At 44.7% G+C, this 22,393-nt stretch overlaps 1 protein-coding gene across 1 annotated transcript in view; it reads right to left on the bottom strand.

The window, feature by feature from the left end:
- The window catches only part of CEP164 (centrosomal protein 164), a gene marked incomplete at its 5' end in the record, with an annotated part of 60,438 nt that extends 38,797 nt beyond the window's left edge, over positions 1-21,641 (bottom strand). Inside the window, 3 exons of the mRNA XM_084249831.1 lie at positions 3,972-4,176; positions 13,994-14,105; positions 21,560-21,641. Coding sequence (XP_084105957.1) covers positions 3,972-4,176; positions 13,994-14,105; positions 21,560-21,641 — 399 coding nt within the window. The remainder of the gene's footprint in view (positions 1-3,971; positions 4,177-13,993; positions 14,106-21,559) is intronic.
- Between the last annotated feature and the right edge of the window lie 752 nt (positions 21,642-22,393).

The raw sequence follows: 22,393 nt of genomic DNA, 5'->3' as shown, positions 1-22,393 counted from the left end.
TCCCTCTCCATGGCTCTGATGGGCTCGTGCTCACCCTCACTAGACATCCTGGAAGGCTCAGCTGCCATGCAACAGATCATGCTGGTGATGTCTTTGCACGGTATTTCCTGCATGCTCTCAGGCAGCCCCAGGTCCTCCAGCCGCCTGGAGATATCGGCCATCTGCAGGATGTGCTGGTAGAACCTCTGATCCTCAGAGTAGTCTTCACTGTCTGACTGCTCCTCAGCAGAGCTCTGCATGTGGGACAGCTGGGAAACTAGGAAGGGGAAGCAATGTTGATCTCTGGGGCCCAAAGGACCTAGTCCTTGCTTAGACCCCTGAGAGGTCTGCAGGTCCCAGGGGAAGTTGTTCATCTCCCCCACAATCTGAGAGCCTAGGTGGGAGGCCATGTTACTACTGCTGCTCTCCAAGTCAGGCCCACATACACTGTGCTTCCTGTCTTCTGCAGAGGGCTCTGAAGACCCTGGAGGTTGTCTCTTCTCACTAGGAGATGTCCTAGGGGCACTCTCTGAAAGGGAGTTCTGAGCTGGTTCTGAAGGCAGGGTATCAGGGGGCATTAGAAAGAGTCGCTGAAGTAGATCATTAGCTGAGGCCCCTGGAGTCTCAGGGTCACAAGGCTCTGGTTCTTTGCAGCTCCCAGGAGTGTCCTTGTTGACAAGCTTAGAGACCTGCCCCATCCATAATATTGGGGGTTCTCGCCTCTTTCTTCCCCTGCCCATACTCCCACCTTCCCCAGGAACACCCTGGCAGCTCAGGTCTTCAGCTGTGCTGCTCTCTACCAAGAACAGCTTGCTCTTCCTGATAGGCTGCAGCTGATCAGAGGAACAAGGAGACACGGAATGCTCCTCCTCTGGGGATGGCAAGGGAATGGGGCTCTGGCCCTTGTCTCCCCCAGGGCCAGTGGAACTCAGTTTGGCCATGCTCTGGCTGTGTTGCTCCCCTTTCAGCTGCAGGCCCTTGCTGGTTTCAGAAAGCCTTGAATGGATAGAGGCCTCACTTCTGCTTTCTAATACATCCTGCCCATTTTGGAAAGGCCCAATGGTCTCAGAGCCCAGAGCGCCAGGTTTCTGCTGTCTCGTCCTCATGTCCAGCTCTTCTATTTCAGGGTCTGAAAATCCCAGGTAGATTTTCTCTGTCAGCTTCTGGGGTTTCTCCAGACCCTGCTGATCACCTAATTCTGCCATGCATTGGACGGGGGCCCTGCCTAAAATTTTCTCCACGTCGGCAAAGATCTGGTGGTTTCGGGGAGCTTGGCCTTTGGAGAGTGGCTGCAGCTTGCTGGGCAGGGTGCCCATGAGGGGCCAGGGAGTGTCTCCCAGCACGCCTGGGTTCTTCCCTTTCTTAAACGAGCCCTCACTTCTAGCCTGCAGTTCTTGGTCTAGGTCCAGATCAGCAAGCCCAGGTGCTGAGAGAGGGGATGATGGGCCACGGAGAATGGAGGAAGCAGGCGGAAGTCCCTGCTCAGGCTGTGTATCCTAGATGGATAAACATGCAGAGAAAACTAAGGCAAAGCACTTCTGGCTTATACTTGCAACCTCAGCCCCTGGCAAGCCCCTAGCAGAAACCTACCCACCATTTAAAGTAAAACACAAGCCAAAGAGGGAAGAACAGCTAAAAATTCCCATGGGTTGAAAGTACATTGTTTTCTGGGCCCCTGTTTTCTTACTTATGGAGAGGAAGCTGGACTAGATCAATGGCTTACAAATCTTACTCTGTGGAACCTAGAGTTTGGTTCTACATGGTCCCTTGGGTGGGGGGTGAGTGCTTTTGTATGCATGTGATGGGGGAAGGGGTGTTGCCAAGACCCACACCCCCCCAGATTCATCCACAACTCCTCAAACTTGTGCTGAAATTCTCGGGAGGAACCGATTTGAATATAGGACATCACAACTACCAAAAGTCTAAAAATCACCAACCAGATTATCCCTATGGTATCTCTGGGCACTAAGTTCTATGACAGATTAATTTTATGAAGTCTACCAACCTCATCAAGAAATAACAGTTTTGGTTAAAAAGGGAGAGAACAGGGGAAACAAACCAGGGAGCTGATGCTTGAAAACTCATCTAGGTCTTCTACTAAAAGCATGAGTTAGTCCCGCTCAGGAGAGTTCAGCTCAGTCATAAGATCATGAGCTTAGGGCCTCCCCAGTGGCGCAGCGTTTGAGCGCTGGATTGCAAAGCTGCCTGCAGCCTCTGCAGCGCTGGTTCGATCCCCGGCGCAGGGCGAGGGTCCCACATGGTGCGCAGACCTCTCCTGCTACCCACTGTGCCCTTCAGCAGTGTACTTCATCAGTCTGCCTGTTCTGCTCTCCGCTCCAGCTCTGGTGAATTCTCTCACCCTCCTGCACTTCTGACTGTACCCAGTGCTTGTATGAATAATAAATAAATAAACAAACAAACAAATAAACAAGCAAACTTTAAATAAATTAAAAAAAAATCTTGAGCTTAGAAAGATCCATAAAAGATCAGCCATACCCTGAAATCATGTGCACCAAATGCTACCCAGCCTGTGAGTACACACCACCAGGATGCCCAAAACACCTGAGTTCACGTTGCCCACAGGCTCAGGGCTGCCCACAGGCCAAACTCAGGCTGAAGGGGCCTGTCCTGAGTCCTAGATCCAGACTGACAGCCCAAGGGGCCCAGCTGTCCTTAGCTCCTGAAAGCACAGGAGGAATTCTTCCTCACAGGGAGCTCCAGGAACTGAGGTCTGTTACCCGCACCTTTGCCCCAGAATCCTGACTTCATTTCCTCTCTCCCTTCAGCTACGGCGGAGTCTATCCAGATTCTGCTTATCACTTTAAACAGTCACAGGGAGTGAAAAGTCAATTACCCATTTTTAGCCTTTCAAAGAGATATCAGCAAATTCAACCTATCTGGAAACTGCCAATCCTATTTTCTCTATCTGGAGGAATGGTTTGTTATCTCTTTTCTCAGAACCAAGAGCAGGAATATGTGCGGGAAAGAAGTCTCTGCAGAGCTCAGCAATGATACAAATAATCAACTCATCAGTAACCATTCAATGTCAGAACACCTAGAGAAGGGGGAGAGAAAGAGAAGACGGAGGGAGGTGAAGGAACTCACTGCTAAAAAGTAAGAGGCAGGCTCTGGTGGGAAGTAAAGACTATGAGCAAAAATGCAAACCAACTGGACCATTAAGAGGGTTGCAAAGATATTCTCAATGCTCCCCACCTGGCTCCCCAACTGAGTTCCTATCTGCCTCCAACTTTTCAGCAAGCCCCACATGTGAGTGAGGAAGAAAGGGGGTTTCCTGCACACAGGGTTCTGGCAGAAGCTGGGCCTCACTTCCGGATGGCGCCAAGTCTTAGCTTCTCCACCTATAAAATGAGGGCAACAGCTCTGCTTCCTAAGTTCAGACATCTGGAGCACTCTCAACACTGAGTTTAAAAAAAAAAAACAAACCAACTTTTGTTTTCTCTTTTTTCCCCCCACTGCAATCAAATTCAGTGATCCCTACCAAGAACAAGAGCATCAAGGATAACCGACAGGATAAAGCCCAAAGCTTTTTCTTTTTGGATCTGGCAGGCACTGGTGTCCTGACAGCAAGGAATTCACACCATTGAGGCTCATCATGAAGCCACACTCGGGGGACCCGGCTGTGAGAAGAGCACGCGCCACACTCATCCATGCTCACTGGCCACTGCCAACGCTCTCTAGGGGGGCAAATGGTATCACTTCTTGGACCACAGCAAAATACCATCCTCAGCAGAACACCCTCCCCTCACTAATCTAGTATGTAATGCGTGGATCCTGAGTGAAGGAAAGGACATGTTTAGAGATAGTAACAACTTCGAGAAGTTGAAACGAGGATCTGCCAGCAGACAGGCTGTTCTATCAAGTTTTACTGGCTTACTGTTGTTCTCACCTGCTCGGCCAATAACACCTAGAGGTTCCCAAGCCCCCTCAGGTTTCAGGCCTGGACTCCTGGGTGCTGGCATCCACTGACTCACCAGGGGACTTTTGGAGGTCTCTCTGTCCTTCTTGTCTTTCTTTTCCTTTTTCTTTTTCCTGTCTTTCTTCTTAATGGCCCCGGAAGTTGACAGCTTCCCTCGCTCTTGGATCACCAAGTTCCGATAGTGCTCATCACACGGATGGTCCCACATGGACTGCCCATTGGCAAAGTTGAAATAGTAAATGTCCCCTGTGATGTCCTGGCTGGGGATAAGCAGAAGTCAAAAGTCAGTCCCTGATCAGGTGAAGAGGAGGAGAGGACAGGGGAAAAGGAAAGGGAGGAGGAAGTAAAAGAAGAAAAGGAGAAAGCAGAGGAGGAGACGGAGTGGGGAGAAGGGACGAGGGACAGGCTAGATAGGAGAGGAGAGGAAAGGGAATTAACCAGAACTGAAGAGTTCTGGCTAAAAATAAGGAGTTAACTGGGAGGTAAGAACAATGGATTGGGACACTGAAGGGCTTCTCTAGATGGTGATTTATCAGCTTTGGGGTTCCTGAATTCATGCTAGGCTAGAACAGAAATAAACTTGATTTTATTTAGATGGATAAATACAAACACTTATCTTGGAGACAAGTCCTAGAAAAGATCTTGATATTTTTATGAATGGTCTGAGGAAGGAAGATACATTTTGAAAGCTCTGGTTTTGCAAAAGAATCCAAACTCAAACAAGGTAAGAGTCCAAGTTAATGGGGATCAACAGAAGAAAATGTAAAAGGTCCATCTTAAGAATCTATTTCAACATGCACAAGTCCAAGGCGTCAGGGTCATCTGGTTGCAACATCTGTCACCTCACTGATAGCCAGGGTTGATTCAGCTGATCTACGCAGGTGTCCCCTTCTCTCATCTCTCCAGCTATGCCCTCCCAAAGCTGCACACTCGGTCAAAGAGCTTGGGTCTATATATACATCCTAGTACCTACACTTGTATATAGAGGGTATATGAGTATCTGTGCTCCCCTGTTAGAATCCCAGACAAGCTCTCAACATGAACAAATCCAAAATAAACCATTCATCATTCAGACATTAATAATACCAGCCCATTCACAAGAGCACAACACACAACACACAGGAATAAATTCACGGAGTGCAAAGTCTTTATAAAGCATGACTGAAAAGTCAGAAGAAAAGAGACAGTCCATGTTTCTGAACAGAAAAGACTGCAGTATGTAAACATACCAATGATCCTCCAATTAGTCTACAAATCCAGTACAATCCCAAGAGAATCCTAACCGGACCCCTTAAAAAATCTGACAAACTCAATCTCAATTCAAAAAGATTTCTTAATACAGAGAAATTTTCAAACAGGAAATATACAGAAGTAGACAGGAAAACTACCAAGGGTAAAAGATAAAAGGAAGACAGACAAATGGCCAGTAAGCACATGAAAAGATGAGCAATACAGTAAGCTGCTCGGGAACTGCAAATGAAAGCCCCAGTGAACACTTCACACCCAGTAGCATGGCTCCTGCCAAAGGGCAGAAAATAACAAGTGTTGTGTTGGCAGAGATGTGGATAAACGGAGCCCTTGGGCATTGCCAGTAGGATGTAAAATGGTGTAACCACTGTGAAAAGTAGTGTGGCTGGTCCTCAAAAAATTAAAAATAGAATTACCACATGACCCATCAATTCCACTTCTGTAGAAAACCAAAAGAATTGAAAGCAGGTATTTGAACAGGTATTTGCATACCAATGTTCACAGCAGCATTATTCACAGTGACCGAAAGGAGGAACAATTCAAATGTCCACTGAAGCATGCATGAATAAACAAAATGTGGTCTATACAAATGCCAGCATGTTATTCAGTCTTAAAAGTGAAATTCTGACACATGACACAGCACAGGTAAAACTTGCATGTGCTATGTTAATAGGTCAAACATAAAGGACATCACTTATAAGTGATTCCACCTATAAGAAGTAGCCAGAATAAGTTAGTTCATAGAGACAGAATGTAGATTAGAAATTAGTTACTAAAAGCTGGAGATAAAGGAGAATGAGGAGTTAGTACTGAGGGGGGACAGAGTTTCAGTTTGGGAAGATGAAGTTCTGGAGATGGGTGGTGGTGATGGTACCACACAATACTGTAAATATACTTAGTGCCACTGAACACATACCTAAAAATGGCCAAAACTGTACATTTTATGTCATGAATATTTTGTCAGAATAAAAAATACAAAAAAAAAAAAAAAGTTCGGTGTGATAAAAGGAAGTATAAAGAAAATTAAAAGACACTAAGAAAAAAAAAACAGTAGTAGGGGCCCCCTTATTGGCGCAAGGAGTTAAGTCTCAGCACTACAAAGCTATCAGCAGCCACTGCAGCACAAGTTTGATCCCCAGCTAGGAAGCAAACCCCACATGGCACAGCAGACCTCTCCTGTCTCTCCAGTATCACCCACTGCTCCCCTCAGCAGTGTATTTCAGTAGATCTGCCTGTTCAGCTCTCCACTCTGTCTGTGGTGAATCCTCTCACCTCCTGCATCCCTGGCCTGCACCCCAGCTCTTGTATGGATAAACAAATATGTTTAAAAAAAAAATCAGAGTACAGGAGTAATACACAGAAAAATCAGAGTTCCAACTCCTTAACAAAAATGAGAAGCAACCCAAGGGACAAAAAGAAAATGCATATAAACAGGCAAATCATAAAAGATAAAGAAATGGCCAAGACACCAAAGTCAACTCTACGTACAATTTAGAAAATGCAAATTACAGCCTTCTTGCCCTTGAAATGACATTTTCTGGGATAATTTTTTTTTTATTGACAAAATTATCTTGTTTCAGGGCCTCCCTGGTGGCACAAGGGGTTAAGCACCACACTATGAAGCAATCTTCAGCCTCTGCAGCACGAGTTCGATCCCCAGGTGGCCAGGGAGCAACCCACATGGTGAGGCAGACCTCTCCTGTCTTGCCCACTGCTCCCTTCAGCACTGTATTTCATCAGTCTGCCTGTTCTGTTCCCCACTCTGCCTCTGGTGGGTCCTCTCACCCTCCACATATCTGGCCTGTACCCCAGCTCTTGTATTCATAAATAAATAAATCTTTAAAAAAAAAATCTTGTTTCATTATCTTTTTTTTTTAAATGTCCTTGTTATGTTTTCACAATATAGAACTTCTCCCCTGTGGCGCAGGCATCACAGTTTTCCCAACACCCAAGTACCCACAGTCCTCCACCCTCCTCCTTGCTCTCCTCCAGTCTGACAAAATTTTAGTTGATAATATGCTTAAATGAAAAACCATACGTACTGTTGGCGGGGCTGCCGAACCTGCATAGAAAGCATTTGGTGTTAACAAAATTTAAAATCTGCATATTCTTAAACACATCAAGTCAAACTCTAGAAATTGTTTTTAAAGAAACGCATACAAAACTTGAGGCAACAGGCTGCACTGAAGTGAGAGGAGTATCTGACCACGCCTCACCCCTTGCCAACTCGATAAATACTGGACTAATGTAAAACAGCAGTTACAAATACACACTAAGACAAAAAAATCTTTTTTCAACATAGCCTGACAAAAAGAAAAATTCTCAGATTCCAGAAACAGAAAGAAAACCTGGACCTGAGTAATAAGCACATGAACTGAGATTTCAAGGCTGGTATCTGACTTGGACGTATGCCTGGGGTCTGTTTTTCTTCTTCCACGTCCAATCTGCCATTTAACCCACCCGCTTTTGTTTCTAATCTATCTACTCTACCCATTACTACTAAGTTCTATTATATTCTCTTCAATATACCAGGCTTTTTTTAAAGAGTTCTTTTCCATCACTATGGATTCTATACCTTTTGTCCCTACACCAATTTCAACTGTTTAATTTAATGCCAATTTAAAGACACAAAATGTGGTCTTAATTCTTTGTAAATTCAGAAACTGGACAGAAGACCCTTGCAAATCTCTGGGGTCTGGAAGGCTGTACCCACCAAGGAGAAAAGGCCTAGTAAGTTATGGAAGCAGCAAGGAAGCAGGCCACCCAGGCCAGGCCCTAAAACAGCAAAAGCAAGTTTCGTGAAAGACTGATACCCCAAGACACATGTAGATGTGGAATCCAAGATGTGCTGGGGGAAACCCAAATCAGGAAATTAGTGTAAAAGTTTAGTACTGAACCAGTGGAAAAACCTTAGAAGTCATCACAAAGCCAAAGTGGAAATAAGACACTCATAGGAAATAACATCTACACAACATAAATTCACATAATTCACAATAAATAATTACAAAGTACAGCTCACCAAGAGGGTTTTCAACAACATAGTGAAGAAATTACATACCAAAACAACTTGGGATAGAAAACCAAAAATAACTACAAGTAAAATTATTGTAGGGATAAAAGCAGTAAACTCCGTAACGAACAAACAGAGCTCTAGGAAAAATCTGACATACTGAAGTGAACTTAAGAGAACTTGTAGGGGGAAAAAAGCCAGTGGGCTAAACAGTACATTGACACAAAAGAAGAAACAAATATTGAATTGAAAAGTATACCAAAGGAAATTACCCAGAGTGCAGTATGCAAGATAAGGTATTTTTTATATATGCAAGAGACATATGACGTCATGGGCAATAAAACAAGGTTCAATATATTTCTAGTAAGATTTCCAGAAAAGTGAAAATGGTTGAGAATTTTCTAAAATTGAAGAATGACATCAGTTCTCAGAATAAGAAAGCACTCCAAATCCTGATGTGATTGATTTATTAACCTTTTTTCCTCCAAGATTTTTTTTTTCAGTTTGACGTATAATTGACAAAAACAACTATATGTGGTTATTTGACATATACATACACATTGTGAAAAGATTCCTCCCATCTAATTAACACACCCATAGTTGTTAACACTACTATAAAACTGAAATTCGTTAAGAAAATAAAATTTAGGCCTCCCTGGTGGCGCAAGGGGTTAAGCACCGCACTATGAAGCAATCCACAGCCTCTGCAGCATGAGTTCGATTCCCAGCCGGCCAGAGAGAAACCCACATGGCGAAGCAGACCTCTCCTGTCGCACCCCGCTGCTCCCCTCAGCAGCGTATTTCAGTCAGTCTGCCTGTTCTGTTCCCCACTCTGGCTCTGGTGGGTCCTCTCACCCCCCTGCATCTCTGACCTGTGCCCCAGCTCTTGTATGCATAAATAAATAAATCTTCAAAAAAAAAAAAAAAAGAAAAGAAAATGTAAATGTAAATGTTCTCACCAAAAAAAAAAAGTTATGCTTGTCTCAACATTTAACACTATAGCCAGGCTCTGACACTACTGAGCATGTCTACCTTTGACTTCTTTTACATTTTTACTTAATACTATGACTATTTCATTTTTTATGCAGCAGTGAGAAAAACCACATTGTAGTAAAACTACTGAATACCAAAGATAAAAACAAAAGAAAAAAAAAAACAATATGGGGGGGATTGATTACTTACAAAAGAACATGAAAAAGAAAATGAGACTAAGAAAACTTGTCTTAATAGCAAAACCAAAAGTCAGAAGATAAGGGCACATAACACTGTGAAGGGGTAGTTCAACAAAACTCTATGCTGAACTAAACTATTACTCAGAATGAGATCAGACAAAAATCACTAAGGACGCTGGAAGATAAAAACACACTTAGCATGCTTTCATACAGGACATTTAGAGAACCCTGTATTCATAAATAAGAGAGAACATTTACATAAATGGAATCATTTTACCAAGGCACAAAAGTGGCCCAACTTGTAACAAAGAGTAAATATAATGAATAAAATTGGAAATCAGAACTTAAAAAAATATTCAAACTCTGTCTTGTCCCCTTCAAACTATTATTTTGGAGCAAAGATATTTAACAAAATTTTAGAAAATCAAATCCAATAATACATAACGATGACCAAGAGGAGTTTATCCCCAGAACAAAAGGTCAGTTTCACATCTGAAAAATCAATATAATTGAGCATATTAACAGACTGAAATAGAAAGACCATATGATCCTATCAATAGATGCAGAAAAAAACATTTGATAAAACCCAATATCCATTTCTATTTTAACTCTAAGCAAGTTAGAAATAGAAGGGAACTTCCTCATGCTGACAAAAGGCATTTATAGGGCCTCCCCGGTGGTGCAGCGGTTGAGCGCTGGGTTGCGAAGCTGCCCGCAGCCTCTGCAGGGCCAGTTTGCCCCCCAAGCCGGCAGGCGAGGGTGCCACATGGCGCGCAGACCTCACCTGCCGCCCGCTGCTCCCCTCAGCAGTGTACTTCGTCAGTCTGCCTGTTCTACTCTCCCCTCTGGCTCTGGTGAATTCTCTCACCCTCCCGCGCTTCTGACTGTACCCAGTGCTTGTATAAATAAATAAATAAATCTTAAAAAAAAAAAAAGGCATTTATAGAAAACCTGCAGCCAACATCATACTTAAGGTTGAAAGACTGAATGCTTCTCCCTTAGTATCAGGACCAAGGCAAAATGTCCACTGACACCACTTATGGCCAAATGCACTAGAGGTTCTAGTCAGTGCAGTAAGGCAAGAAGTAGAATAAGGGCCTCCCCGGAGGCGCAGCGGTTGAGCTCTGGGTTGCGAAGCTGCCCGCAGCCTCTGCAGTGCCGGTTCGATCCCCGGCTGCTCCCCGGCCACGGGAGGAGGGTCCCACATGGCGCGCAGACCTCTCCTGCCGCCCGCTGCTCCCCTTAGCAGTGTACTTCGGTCCTTCTGCCTGCTCTGCTCCCCGCTCTGGCTCTGGTGAAATTCTCTCACCCTCCTGCGCTTCTGACTGTACCCAGTGCATGTATGTATAAACAAACAAATAAATAAATAATACATGCCTCTTAAAAAAAAAAAAGGGAAGTAGAACAAGGTTTCCAGATTAGAAAGGAAGTACAAATGTCTATTCTTAGAAGATGTGGAAATCCACTGGAATCTACAAAAAAACTTATGACTAACTTCAAGTGAATTCAGCATGGTACAGATTACAAACTCAATATACAAAAATCAGTTTCAGTTCCACATAAAAGTAGTATTATGGAAATTAAAATTCAAAATATACCAATTACAGAACCATTAAGTATAATGTTTCTACTTAGGAATAAATCTGACAAAACATAGGCAAGATATGTACACTAAAAAACTACAAAACAGATATTACACATACTAAAGACAACCTAAGTGAGTGGAGAATAGGCTGGGTTCATGGTCTTTCTATTTAAACTCTTATAAAGGTTCAGTATTGTTTAAGGTGTTAGTTCTCCCCAAATTGATATATAGAATCAACGCAATTCCAATAAAATCTTGATCAAATTTTTTGTATAAAATGGCAAGCTGATTCTCAAATTCACATGGAAATGCAAAAGAGGGCCCCTCGGTGGCACAAGGGGTTAAATATCGCACTGTGAAGCTATCTGCAGCCTCTGCAGCCCGTGTCCATCCCCCAGCCCTCCAGGGAGATTTTACTCATGGCACAGCAGACCTCCCCTTTCTCACCGCGGCTCCCCTCAGCAGTATATTTCAGTTAGTCCGCCCGTTCCATTCCCCACTCTGTCTCTGGGTGAATCTTCTCACCCCCTGTGCCTCTGGCCTGTACCCCAATTCTTGTATGCATAAATAAATAAATCTTAAAAAAAAAAAAAAAGAAATGCAAAGGATCTAAAATCTGACTTTGAAAATGGAGAATAAAGTTGGAGGATATACCCTAAATGATTTCAAGATTCATAATAAAGTTAGAGTAATCAAGAGAGCATGGTATTGGTATAAAGATAGATAAAAAGATCAGTGGAAGAGAGTAGACAATATAGAAGTACATTCACACAAAATGATCAACTTGAGGAAAAATACTCTTCAATATGAAAGTGGTTAAATACATCAGGATTTTTTTTAATTGTGGTAATCTACACATGGAAAAGTATGCAGCTGACAACAAAAAAAGAGGTAGGCCTTCTCATACTGACATAAAAAAGTCAATATATTTATTTTGGTTTTTTTTAAGATTTATTTATTTATACAAGCACTGGGTACAGTCAAAAGCACAGGAGGGTGAGAGAATTCCCCAGAGCCAAAGCGGGGAGCAGAACAAACAGACTGATGAAGTACACTGCTGAGGGGAGCAGCAGGCATGGCAGGAGAGGTCTGTGTGCCATGCGGGACCCTCACCTGCAGCCAGCCGGGGATCGAACTGGCGCTGCAGAGACTTGGGCAGCTTCGCAGCCCAGCGCTCAACTGCTGTGCCACCAGGGAGGCCCTTATTTTGTTTTTAAAGATTTATTTTTATTTATGCATACAAGAGCTGGGGTGTAGGCCAGGGGTGCAGGGAGGTAAAAGGATTCACCAGAGACAGAGTGGGGAACAGAACAGGCAGATCTACTGAAATACACTGCTGAGGGGAGCAGCGGGCAAGATAGGAGAGGTCTGCTGTGCCATGTGGGTTAGCTCCCAGGCTGGGGATTGAACTCAGGCTGCAGTGGCTGGTGATAGCTTGATAATGTGGAGACTTTAACCCCTGAGCCACAAGGGAGGCCCCAAAAACCAATATATTTAGGATAGCACTTAGGTTTAAAAAACAAAACCACGTCAGGCACATATGTCTGTGTGTTTTCAAAGGTCTGGAAGGAATTAGCCAATTAATAGTAATTACTCTTGGGACTGGGAGTAAAAGATGACATGTATACATAAGTTTTAATGACTTATGTTATTTTAAAAAGTGAGACATAGTTCACACTTTCCTTACAGGATGATGGAGCGTTAGCCACCACTAGCAGCACAAGAAGGCAACTGGCACGAAGCTTGGCCCACGGTTGCCCCTAACCAATGACAGGTTCCATTTTTTACATCACCATGGCCATTGATTTATTATGTGCCTATTAAAGTATTACTATACTGATTATATTTCTCAAGTGGTTTTTAATTAGAGAATGTATCCAAAAGCAAAATAGCACAGATATGCACAAACTTAGAAAAAGAAGATACAGATTCAAAGTAAGGGGAATGTGGGTATCGGGGTGGATACTGCAAACAAAAATAGATACCATTAACATAAATGTTCATTACACAAACACAACTGTGAGCCCTCAGCACCTGGAATGCTTTGTGCTGTGCTGACAGATTTATCTGCTACTAGAAAGATGTCATGATCCTGGAGAAGATCCAAGGAAAAGCAGCTAAAAGGACGGAGAGAACAGGGAACCTGCCATGGAAGGAGAAAGCTACAAGGATTATGATTCTTCAGTGAGATGAGCAAGGCTGTACCTCCTGTCGTTTGAAGTCCAGCCAAAACCTTAAAAGAAATGGATAAGAAATGGATAGCAGCACCTTGGACCCAAAACTGCACAATACCAGCATAGGAAGGGACCCCTAAAGACATCTGGGGACTACTTTGGGACAAACACTTTGGGAAATTCCATGCAGATAGGAAGCAAACTAAGGGCACTCACTTTAGGGAGACAACCTGGAAAGCGAGTGCCCTGTTGCATGAGAACTGAGCAGACCTCGGTAGAGAGAAAATGGCAATGTCAAAAGGAAGAGGGTGTGGGGTCCTTGGAGCAGAGAGAAGGCAGTTGGGGGTGAGGATCCTTGCTCCTCCACCAAGGCCAATCTGCATTTCCTCACCAATAATCCCCTTTTCCCTGAGTAGCTGAAGTAACCTGAGAGTCTGCTCCTCATAATCCAAAGAGCACAAGCTGAAATTGAAATATGAACAAATCAGGAAGAGGAACCTACTCATGAACAGGCTACACAAACCTAGGGATGGGTTGCCAAGGGAGACAAAGCCCTTGACAGTCTGTGCAACCTCAGTACAAACTTCTTTAGCACAGGCATCCACTGGGGCATGCTGAGGAGGTCTCCATACTGTCACTCTCAATATTAGTCTGCAAGGAATAATGACAGCACCACCTTGGGGGGGCTAGAGAAACTGACCAGGGCCACAATTCCCGGGCCCCTGGATATAAGGGTCGAACCTCCCTCAGTGGGACCATCAAGTCAGCCCAGCTGAGGCTGTCCCTGACAAGACAGTCTCGGAAAGGTGGCCGGTTAAAACTGACCTCCGGTGCCAGGCTCCCTCTGCTCCAACAGGCCACATCAGTTTACCCACCACACCAACTTACCATGGCTTCCACTCCACAGGCAGTGGGGCCACAATGCCCTCTCGCGCCAGCCACATCAGTTCGGGTTCCTTGATGGGATCAATGCCAATCTCTCTGGCAAATTCAAGAATTTCTGCAAGGAGAGGCAGGAGGGTGGGAAGATTAGAGAAGGAAAGGGGAAAACTACAGCCCCTTTCGTGAGATGATACATAGAGGTCTCTGCCCCAGGTTCTTGGTAATATTTGATCTCTGGGGCCTTCCCGGTGGCGCAGCGGTTGAGCGCTGGGTTGCGAAGCTGCCCGCGGCCTCTGCAGCGCCGGTTCGATCCCCGGCTGCTCCCTGGCCACCGGAGGAGGGTCCCACATGGCGTGCAGACCTCTCCTGCCGCCCGCTGCTCCCCTCAGCAGTGTACTTCGCCCTTCTGCCTGCTCTGCTCCCCACTCTGGCTCTGGTGAATTCTCTCACCCTCCTGCACTTCTGACTGTACCCAGTGCTTGTATAAAAAATAATAATAAATAAATAAATAAATCTTTAAAAAAAAAAAATATTTGATCTCTGACCCCAGTTCCTGACACAGGGCTCCTGAATCCCTTGGTATTTCCTGAGTGATAGGAGTAACTTTGTTCCAAAGAGGAACTCTTGGTGGGCTCCTGGGGAAGACCAGGCCATGATTAGAAATCTCACCACTCACCTCCATTCTCCAGAGAGGGGAAAAGAGCTACGAGTTAGTAATCAATTATGCCAAGGTGAAGAAGCCTCCAGAAAAATCCCATAACTACAGGATTTAGGGGGCTTTCTGGCTGCTGAACACATCATGTGGCACAAGGACAGAGCTCTCCAGCTCCACAAAACGGAAGCGCCTGCACTTAGGACCCTCCCAGACCTACCCCCATGTATCTCTGCATCTGGCTGTGCATCTGCACCCCCTAGCATAGCCTTTAATATGTGATAAACTAATAAAAATAAGTGTTTCCCCAAGTTCAAGTTCTGTGAGCTCTTCCGGCAAATATGGAACAGGAGGAAGGGAGGGTTTGTGGGAACTCTGGACACCTGGTGAGGACACCTGGGCTCTGAGACTGGCATCTGAAGTGGGGCAGTGCTGTGAGACTGAGTCCTTAACTGGCAGGATCGGAAGCTGACTCCTAGAGCATCAGCGCTGAGTCACTATAGGACACCCAGCCGGTGTCGCAGAATTGGTGGATGTGTGAAAAAACCCACACATCTGGAGTCAGAAGTACTGAGGATAAGAGTAAATGAACAGCTTTTTCCTAGACATTTTTCCTGCTTTATCTTTACTTTCCAAGTATTTCTTTGCGCTCTTAAATTATAATTTATAAATGGTAGACCTGAGCCAGGCATGCTATCTCTGTTCACCAAGAATATAATATGAAGTCAAGTATAACAAAGGCAAACACTGACTGACAACTGGATAAAGAAATTGTGGTACATGGACTCAATGGAATGCTACTCAGCAATTAAAAAAAGATGAAATGGTGCCTCTGGGGCAAAACAATTGATCCTGAGGTGATTACGCTAAGTGAAACAAGTCAGGAAGTGAAAGACAGTTACCCTTAAAAAAAAAAAAAAAACACACAAATAACTCAGACTGGTGGCACCAGGGGTTAAGTCAGCACTATGAAGCTATCTGCAGCCACTGCAGCTCTAGTTCGATCCCGGGCCAGGGAGCTACCCACATGGCGCAGCAGACCTCTCCTGTCTCACCCGTTGCTCCCCTCAGCAGTGTATTTCAGTAGATCCCTATTTCAGTAGATCCATCTGTTCTGCTCCCCACTCTGTCGCTGGTGAATTCTCTGCACCGCTGGCCTGTACCCCAGTTCTTATATTCATAAATAAATATATCTTTTAAAAAAAAAAACATCAGGGCCTCCCCGGTGGCGCAGCGGTTGAGCGCTGGGTTGCAAAGCTGCCCGCGGCCTCTGCGGCGCCGGTTCGATCCCCGGCTGCTCCCCGGCCACCAGAGGAGGGTCCCACATGGCCACAGACCTCTCCTGCCGCCCGCTGCTCCCCTCAGCAGTGTACTTCGGTCCCTCTGCCTGCTCTGCTCCTCGCTCTGGCTCTGGTGAATTCTCTCACCCTCCTGCGCTTCTGACTGTACCCAGTGCTTGTATAAATCAATCAATCAATCACTCAATCTTGTATAAATAAATAAATGAATAAATAATCTTTAAAAAAAAAAGAAGAACCAATGTTTTAAAAAAATAAATAAATAAATAAAAAATAAAAAATAAAAAATAAAAACATCAGACTGTGAAACCTACAGGGTTACCTGAGGTGATGGAGGTGGGAGGTGGGGCAGGGGAGGGAAAGAAGGAGGGAAAGTGACAAGACACTGGCACTGGAGCTCTGGGGGAGGGTGAGTGAAGCACTGCACGTGTGGAGGACTCCCAGCATTAACTAGCTATGTAAACAACTGGCAAATCAATAAAGTTTAAGAAAAACAAATATAAGCAGGGCAAAAAAAAAATAAGACCAAGACTTCAGTGGGGCAGAGGTCTCAGGAAGAACGCCAAAAGTCTTAGCAGGACACGAGCTTCCCAAGATTTGCAAAAACCTTGGTGCTAAAGTGCTCGTCAATCAACCAACAAGCATGGACTGAACAACTACAGATGACCAAGGCTCTTGGGGACTTTATGAACCCACAGAGAGCAAAGCCAAGTGATACGTGCTGTGAAGGATACACGCATGGTTGCCACGCGAGCAGAGAGAAAGCAGAGCATTACTCTGCCCAGGACTCAGGAATATCTGAGCAGAGAAAATATGATGATACACAGGCAGCCTACGTCCCCGCTCACTGAACCCTCTCTTCCATGAAAGGAGTTGCTTCTTTTTCAATTTTACTCCATATTATGGGCACTAACATTTTGTTGTGCTCTTTCGGAATTAAGCAATTAGAAAAGTTCTTTTAACAGAGACCTGGAAGAATAGGGCAGATGCTGAGTTAAGAGCTAGGCCACCCAGAGGAAAGAGACAGATGAGGTGATGACTGGAGCATGTTACTGGAGGCCCTGGGAATAATGAAATCAATACAAGGGGTATCAATACTTGACTTGATGATACCCAGGCCAGAAAGGCATTACTATACTGGATCATCTCAGTGAGAATTTGGAGGCTGACATATTTAGGAGCGGGAGAAGGGGGAAACATTTTTTCAAAGGGCTAGCTGGAACTCGGCTAGCCAACAACTAATTTCATATTTTTTACTGTCACCTATGTGCCAGTCATTATGTGCTGTGATAAAGAGAGAGATGAACTCTTCCCTTCATGAAGCTTACATTACAGTTGAAGAAATAGTCAGGGAAAGAAGCAAAAATATACAAAAAAACTAAAGCTTCTGGGCCTCCCCGGTGGCGCAGCGGTTGAGCGCTGGGTTGTGAAGCTGCCCACAGCCTCTGCAGCGCCAGTTCGATCCCCGGCTGCTCCCTGGTCCCCGGAGGAGGGTCCCACATGGCGCGCAGACCTCGCCCGTTGCTCCCCTCAGCAGTGTACTTCGGTCCTTCTGCCTGCTCTGCTCCCCGCTCTGGTGAATTCTCTCACCCTCCCACGCTTCTGACTGTAGCCAGTGCTTATATAAACAAACAAACAAATAAATAAATAATCTTTAAAAAAAAAAAACTAAAGCTTCTGATAACTGTAATAAGGGAAGTAAAAGAGGTATGGGACAGAGATGTCAAGGTAGCGAGGGCATGCCTATAGGAACGGTAGTCAAGGAATACCTGTGAAATGGTAACCCTTCATCAAAACCTGTAGGAGACAGGGCCTCCCTCACATAGTCACTGCTGTGGCCTGAGTTCAACTCCTGCCCAGGGAGCTAGCCCACATGGCACAGCAGACCTTTCCTGTCGTGCCTACTGCTCCCCTCAGCAGTGTAAATGTAAAGCTGCCTGTTCTGCTCCTCCTTGTCTCTGGTGAATCCTCTCACCCCCTGCACCTCTGGCCTACACCCCAGTTCTTCTACGCATAAATGTTTTTTAAAAAAAAAAAACCTGTAGGATACAAAGGACCCAGCCAGGCAGAGCACTAAGGAAAGAGCACACAGGCTTTTCAGCACACAGACAGGGCCTATGGCAGGAAGTAGTGTGGCCCACCTGAGGACTGTCAGGAAAGCCATGTAACTGGCAGTTTGGGCAAGGGAAAGAATGGAACCGGATGAGTCTGTGGGAGTCAGGTGGGCAAAGCTGGACCTTGGAGAGCCCAGCACATTCCACCATGGGTGTTGTGCTGGGCATAACGGGAGATCCTTAAAGGCAAAGCCCTGGCATTATCTGCTTTATACCATAAGAACACACTCCTGTGCTAGGCGAGGACCAAAGCTACTAATAGTACAGGAAAAGAAAATGGTGGTGCTTGAGCGTAGGATGGCTAAAATTGAACTGAGTGGAGGAGAGTTTATAGAAACACTTTTAGAAAAATGTTAGACTCCATTTACAATAGCAAACAAAAAAAATCATTTAAAAAATAAACTGAGCAAGAAATGTGCACATAAGAAAACTTTAAGTCACTTCTGAAAAATACAACAAAGAGACAAGTAGAAAGGAATACAGTGTTCTTCAATAGGAAGACTTAACTGCATAAATGTCAATCCTCCCTAGATTAATACATAAATTTAACACAGCTTTCTCCAAAACATCAACAGTTCCCCCATACACAGGCCTCCCCAGAACTGGACGAGGTGATTCTCAAGTTGCTGAGCAGAGAATCATGATAACCAAGAAAACTTTGACAAAAAAGAAGGGCAAGGAGCATATTTCAACTCCGCTAGATATTAGAATTGACTGTTGAGTCTTAGTAATTCAGAGTACGGTCCTAGTATATGAATAAACAGTGTAATGGAACAAAAAAAAGTAGACACAAATCTACACAGGCACAACCCAGTCAAAGCGGGGGGGGCGATAAGCTAATTCATGAATAGTATGAGGACAAGACTAAAAGAAAACAGAAGTATTTCGTCCTTGGGGTAGGAAGACATTTTTCTCACTATGATATAAAATTCAGAGGCCATATGAAGATGGAGTGACAAATGGATCATAAAAATTAAAATTTTCTGCAGGGTAAACAAGCGAAAACTCTGTAAGTGCAGTGCAGGTTTAACATGGGCTCCACTGACTTCTGGGGAAGAACTTCCTCCCCACTCATTAAACAGGCCCATGGACCACCTGAATCATCAGCAAAACCAGTGTGTCTGTAACTCATGAGAATTCCAAGGGACTCCTCATCCCAAAACACAGCATGTGCCTCAAAGTACAGGTGCTGGGATTAGAGAATCTGGGTGTGGATGCTAGCTGTACCACTTAACAGAACTACATAATCACAGGGAAGTTACTTAACTTCCTGTGTCTTGGTGCCCTGACCTGTGAATTGGGGACACTAGCAGCACCTAACTCATGGAGTTGGTGGAGGAGCTGAAAAGGAAATACATGTGAAGTTCTTAGTACAGAGACTGTACTTAGACTGTATGCAGCAGCACTTGTGTGCTACTATGTACGGAGACTGGTACATCATAGCACACGATAAATTCTATTATTAATAATATTGCTATTAATGTTAAAAAAAGGGGGGGAAAAACATTGCTTTAGTTTAGTCTTAAAAACTGGGTTTTCCGGGCCTCCCCGGTGGCGCAGCGGTTGAGTGCTGGGTTGCGAAGCTGCCTGCAGCCTCTGCGGCGCCGGTTCTATCCTCGGCTGCTCCCCGGCCACCGGAGGAGGGCCCCACATGGCGCGCAGACCTCTCCTGCCGCCCGCTGCTCCCCTCAGCAGTGTACTTGGGTCCTTCTGCCTGCTCTGCTCTCTGCTCTGGATCTGGTGAATTCTCTCACCCTCCCGCGCTTCTGACTGTACCCAGTGCATGTATAAACAAAACAAACAAACAAATAAATAAATAAAACATGCCTCTCTAAAAAAAAAAAAAAAAAAAAAAAAAACACTAAAAAAAAAAAAAAAAAAACTGGGTTTTCCACAAAGAGAAACCCCACCGACTGGGAGAACATTTTTGCACACAACACTAATGATAAAGGACTCATCACAAAAATCTGCAAAGAGCTGATGAGACTCAACAACAACAAAGAAAATAATCCTATCAAAAATGGGCAGAAGAGCTAAAAAGAAACTTCTCTGAAGAGGAAATGCAAATGGCCAACAGGCATATGAAAAAATGTTCAACATCACTTGTCATCAGGGAAATGCAAATCAAAACTACCATGAGATACCATCTTACACCAGTGAGAATGGCACACATTAAAAAAAACTAGCAACAACAAATGTTGGCGAGGATGTGGAGAAAAAGGAACTCTCCTGCACTGTTGGTGGGAGTGCAAACTGGTCCAACCACTGTGGAGAGCTGTGTGGAGATTTCTGGACCTACTAAACATAGAGCTTCCATATGATCCAGCAATTCCACTCCTAGGTATTTACCCAAAGGACACAGAAACATCAACTCCAAAGAGCACCTGCACCCCTATGTTTATAGCAGCACTGTTTACAATAGCTAAGCTTTGGAAACAACCCAAATGCCCAAAAATAGATGACTGGATCAAGAAGATGTGGTCCATATACACCATGGAATATTACTCAGCATTGAAAAAAGATAAACACATGCAATTTGCAGCAACGTGGATGGCGCTGGAAGGGATCATGCTCAGCGAAATAAGCCAGAAAGAAAAAGAAAAATACCGGATGGTCTCACTCATAGCAGGAATCTAGAAAACTTAAATAAGGGACCAGGAAAATCAAAATCAATAAAAACTATGAACCAGAGACACTCTGTGAGAGGTAGGGGGTGGGGAGGGGAGGGATTGGGGTCAAAATAAGGGGGTTGCAATTATATGGGGAATATAAAATTTATAAAAATTAAAAAAAAAAAAATACTGGGTTTTCCCTGGCCTCAGAATACAACTGTATCTCATGGTATCCCCTACTATATTTCCATTTAAAACTGATCATTGAGTCTCCACGGTGGCACAGCGGTTAAGCGCTGGGCTGCGAAGCTGCCTGCAGCCTCTGCAGCGCCAGCTCCATCCCCAGCCACCAGGCAAGGGTCCCACATGGCACACAGACCTCTCCTGTTGCACCCACTGCTCCCCTCAGCAGTATACTTCATCAGTCTCCCTGTTCTGCTCCCCGCTCTGGCTCTGGTGAATTCTCTCACCCTCCCACGCTTCTGACTGTACTCAGTGCTTGTATAAATACATAAATAAATCTTTTAAAAAATAAAAAATAAAAAAACTGATCACTGATCAAAACCAGCATTGGCAAATTTCTTCTGTAAAGGGCCAGAGAGTAAATATTTTAGGCTTCGTGGGTCATATGGCTTCTATCAACACAGTCCTGATAGCCTGAATGCAGCCATCGACAACACATAAACAAGTAAGTATGCTGTTTTCTAATAAAGCTTTATTTACAAAAACAAGGAATGGGCCAAGTTAGGCCTATGGGCTATGACTGGCCAACCTGATTAACCCAAAGATACTTAGCAGTCCTGTACATGCACCATACTTTGCACTGGAAGAACATAAATCAGACATAATGCCTGATCTCAAAGAACAATTATTACAATCCACCCCAGGCCTCTTACCTTGCTCGCTGGGGATGTAGGTCTCATCATAATCTTCCTCCAGCACCAGCTGGTCTCCTATGCGGATGGGTCTTCCAGCCATGACTGGCCTGAGCTTGAATGCCTAGATCCCAAAGACCCCAACCCAAAGAGAAAATCAGAAACCCTTGTTAGAAGGAGAAAGGCTGGAACTGGGTCATGGAATACTTGGGTTAGACCAGACCCTAAAAGCCAACTTTGTTGGGGATTTCCTGGACATCAGGATAGTGGAGGGGTGGAAGCAATGGCTAAAACTCAGGCTTTGCAGGATCTTCACCCCAGAAAATTCCTTGAGACACACCTTCCCCCAAAGGCTTGCTAAGTGCCTGAACCACAAAAGATATGGAATCTCAGGTCACTCAAGAGCTTGATTTCACAAACCCCCCAAATAAGAGAAAGACTGAACAGTAAAGGAGCCTCAGCCAGAAAATCCTAATGGGACATGGAAATGACTAGCAGCACACCCACCCCCACACCAGCACACCCTGGGTCAGGCACCTAGTCTCACACTGTTCCTATTACAATCACCCATGTCCTCAGGAGCTTACAGGCTAGTGGAGGAAGCAACTTCAACAGCAGAGAAAGGCAAAGGGAGACTGTCCTGCTCTGGGAGTGCAGAGACTCAACTCTACCTGTAGCAGCAGGGAGTTGCTGAGGGCTGTGCTGTCTGAAAGTGACAGAGCGGCCTTTCTTTAAGATGAGAGATCTGGCAGGAGTAGCCTGACGGGACTGTTGAAATTAGAGACTAGTGTCAGGAAAACCACTGAGGAAGTAGCCGTCCAGGTGAAAAATGATGAGGGTCTAAACTGGGGCAGA

The sequence above is a fragment of the Talpa europaea genome (genome assembly GCF_964194135.1).
Source record: "Talpa europaea genome assembly, chromosome: 12".
Lineage (NCBI taxonomy): Eukaryota > Metazoa > Chordata > Mammalia > Eulipotyphla > Talpidae > Talpa > Talpa europaea.
The sequence above is the reverse complement of the archived record's forward strand: the minus strand, read 5'-3'. Positions and strand labels throughout refer to the sequence as shown.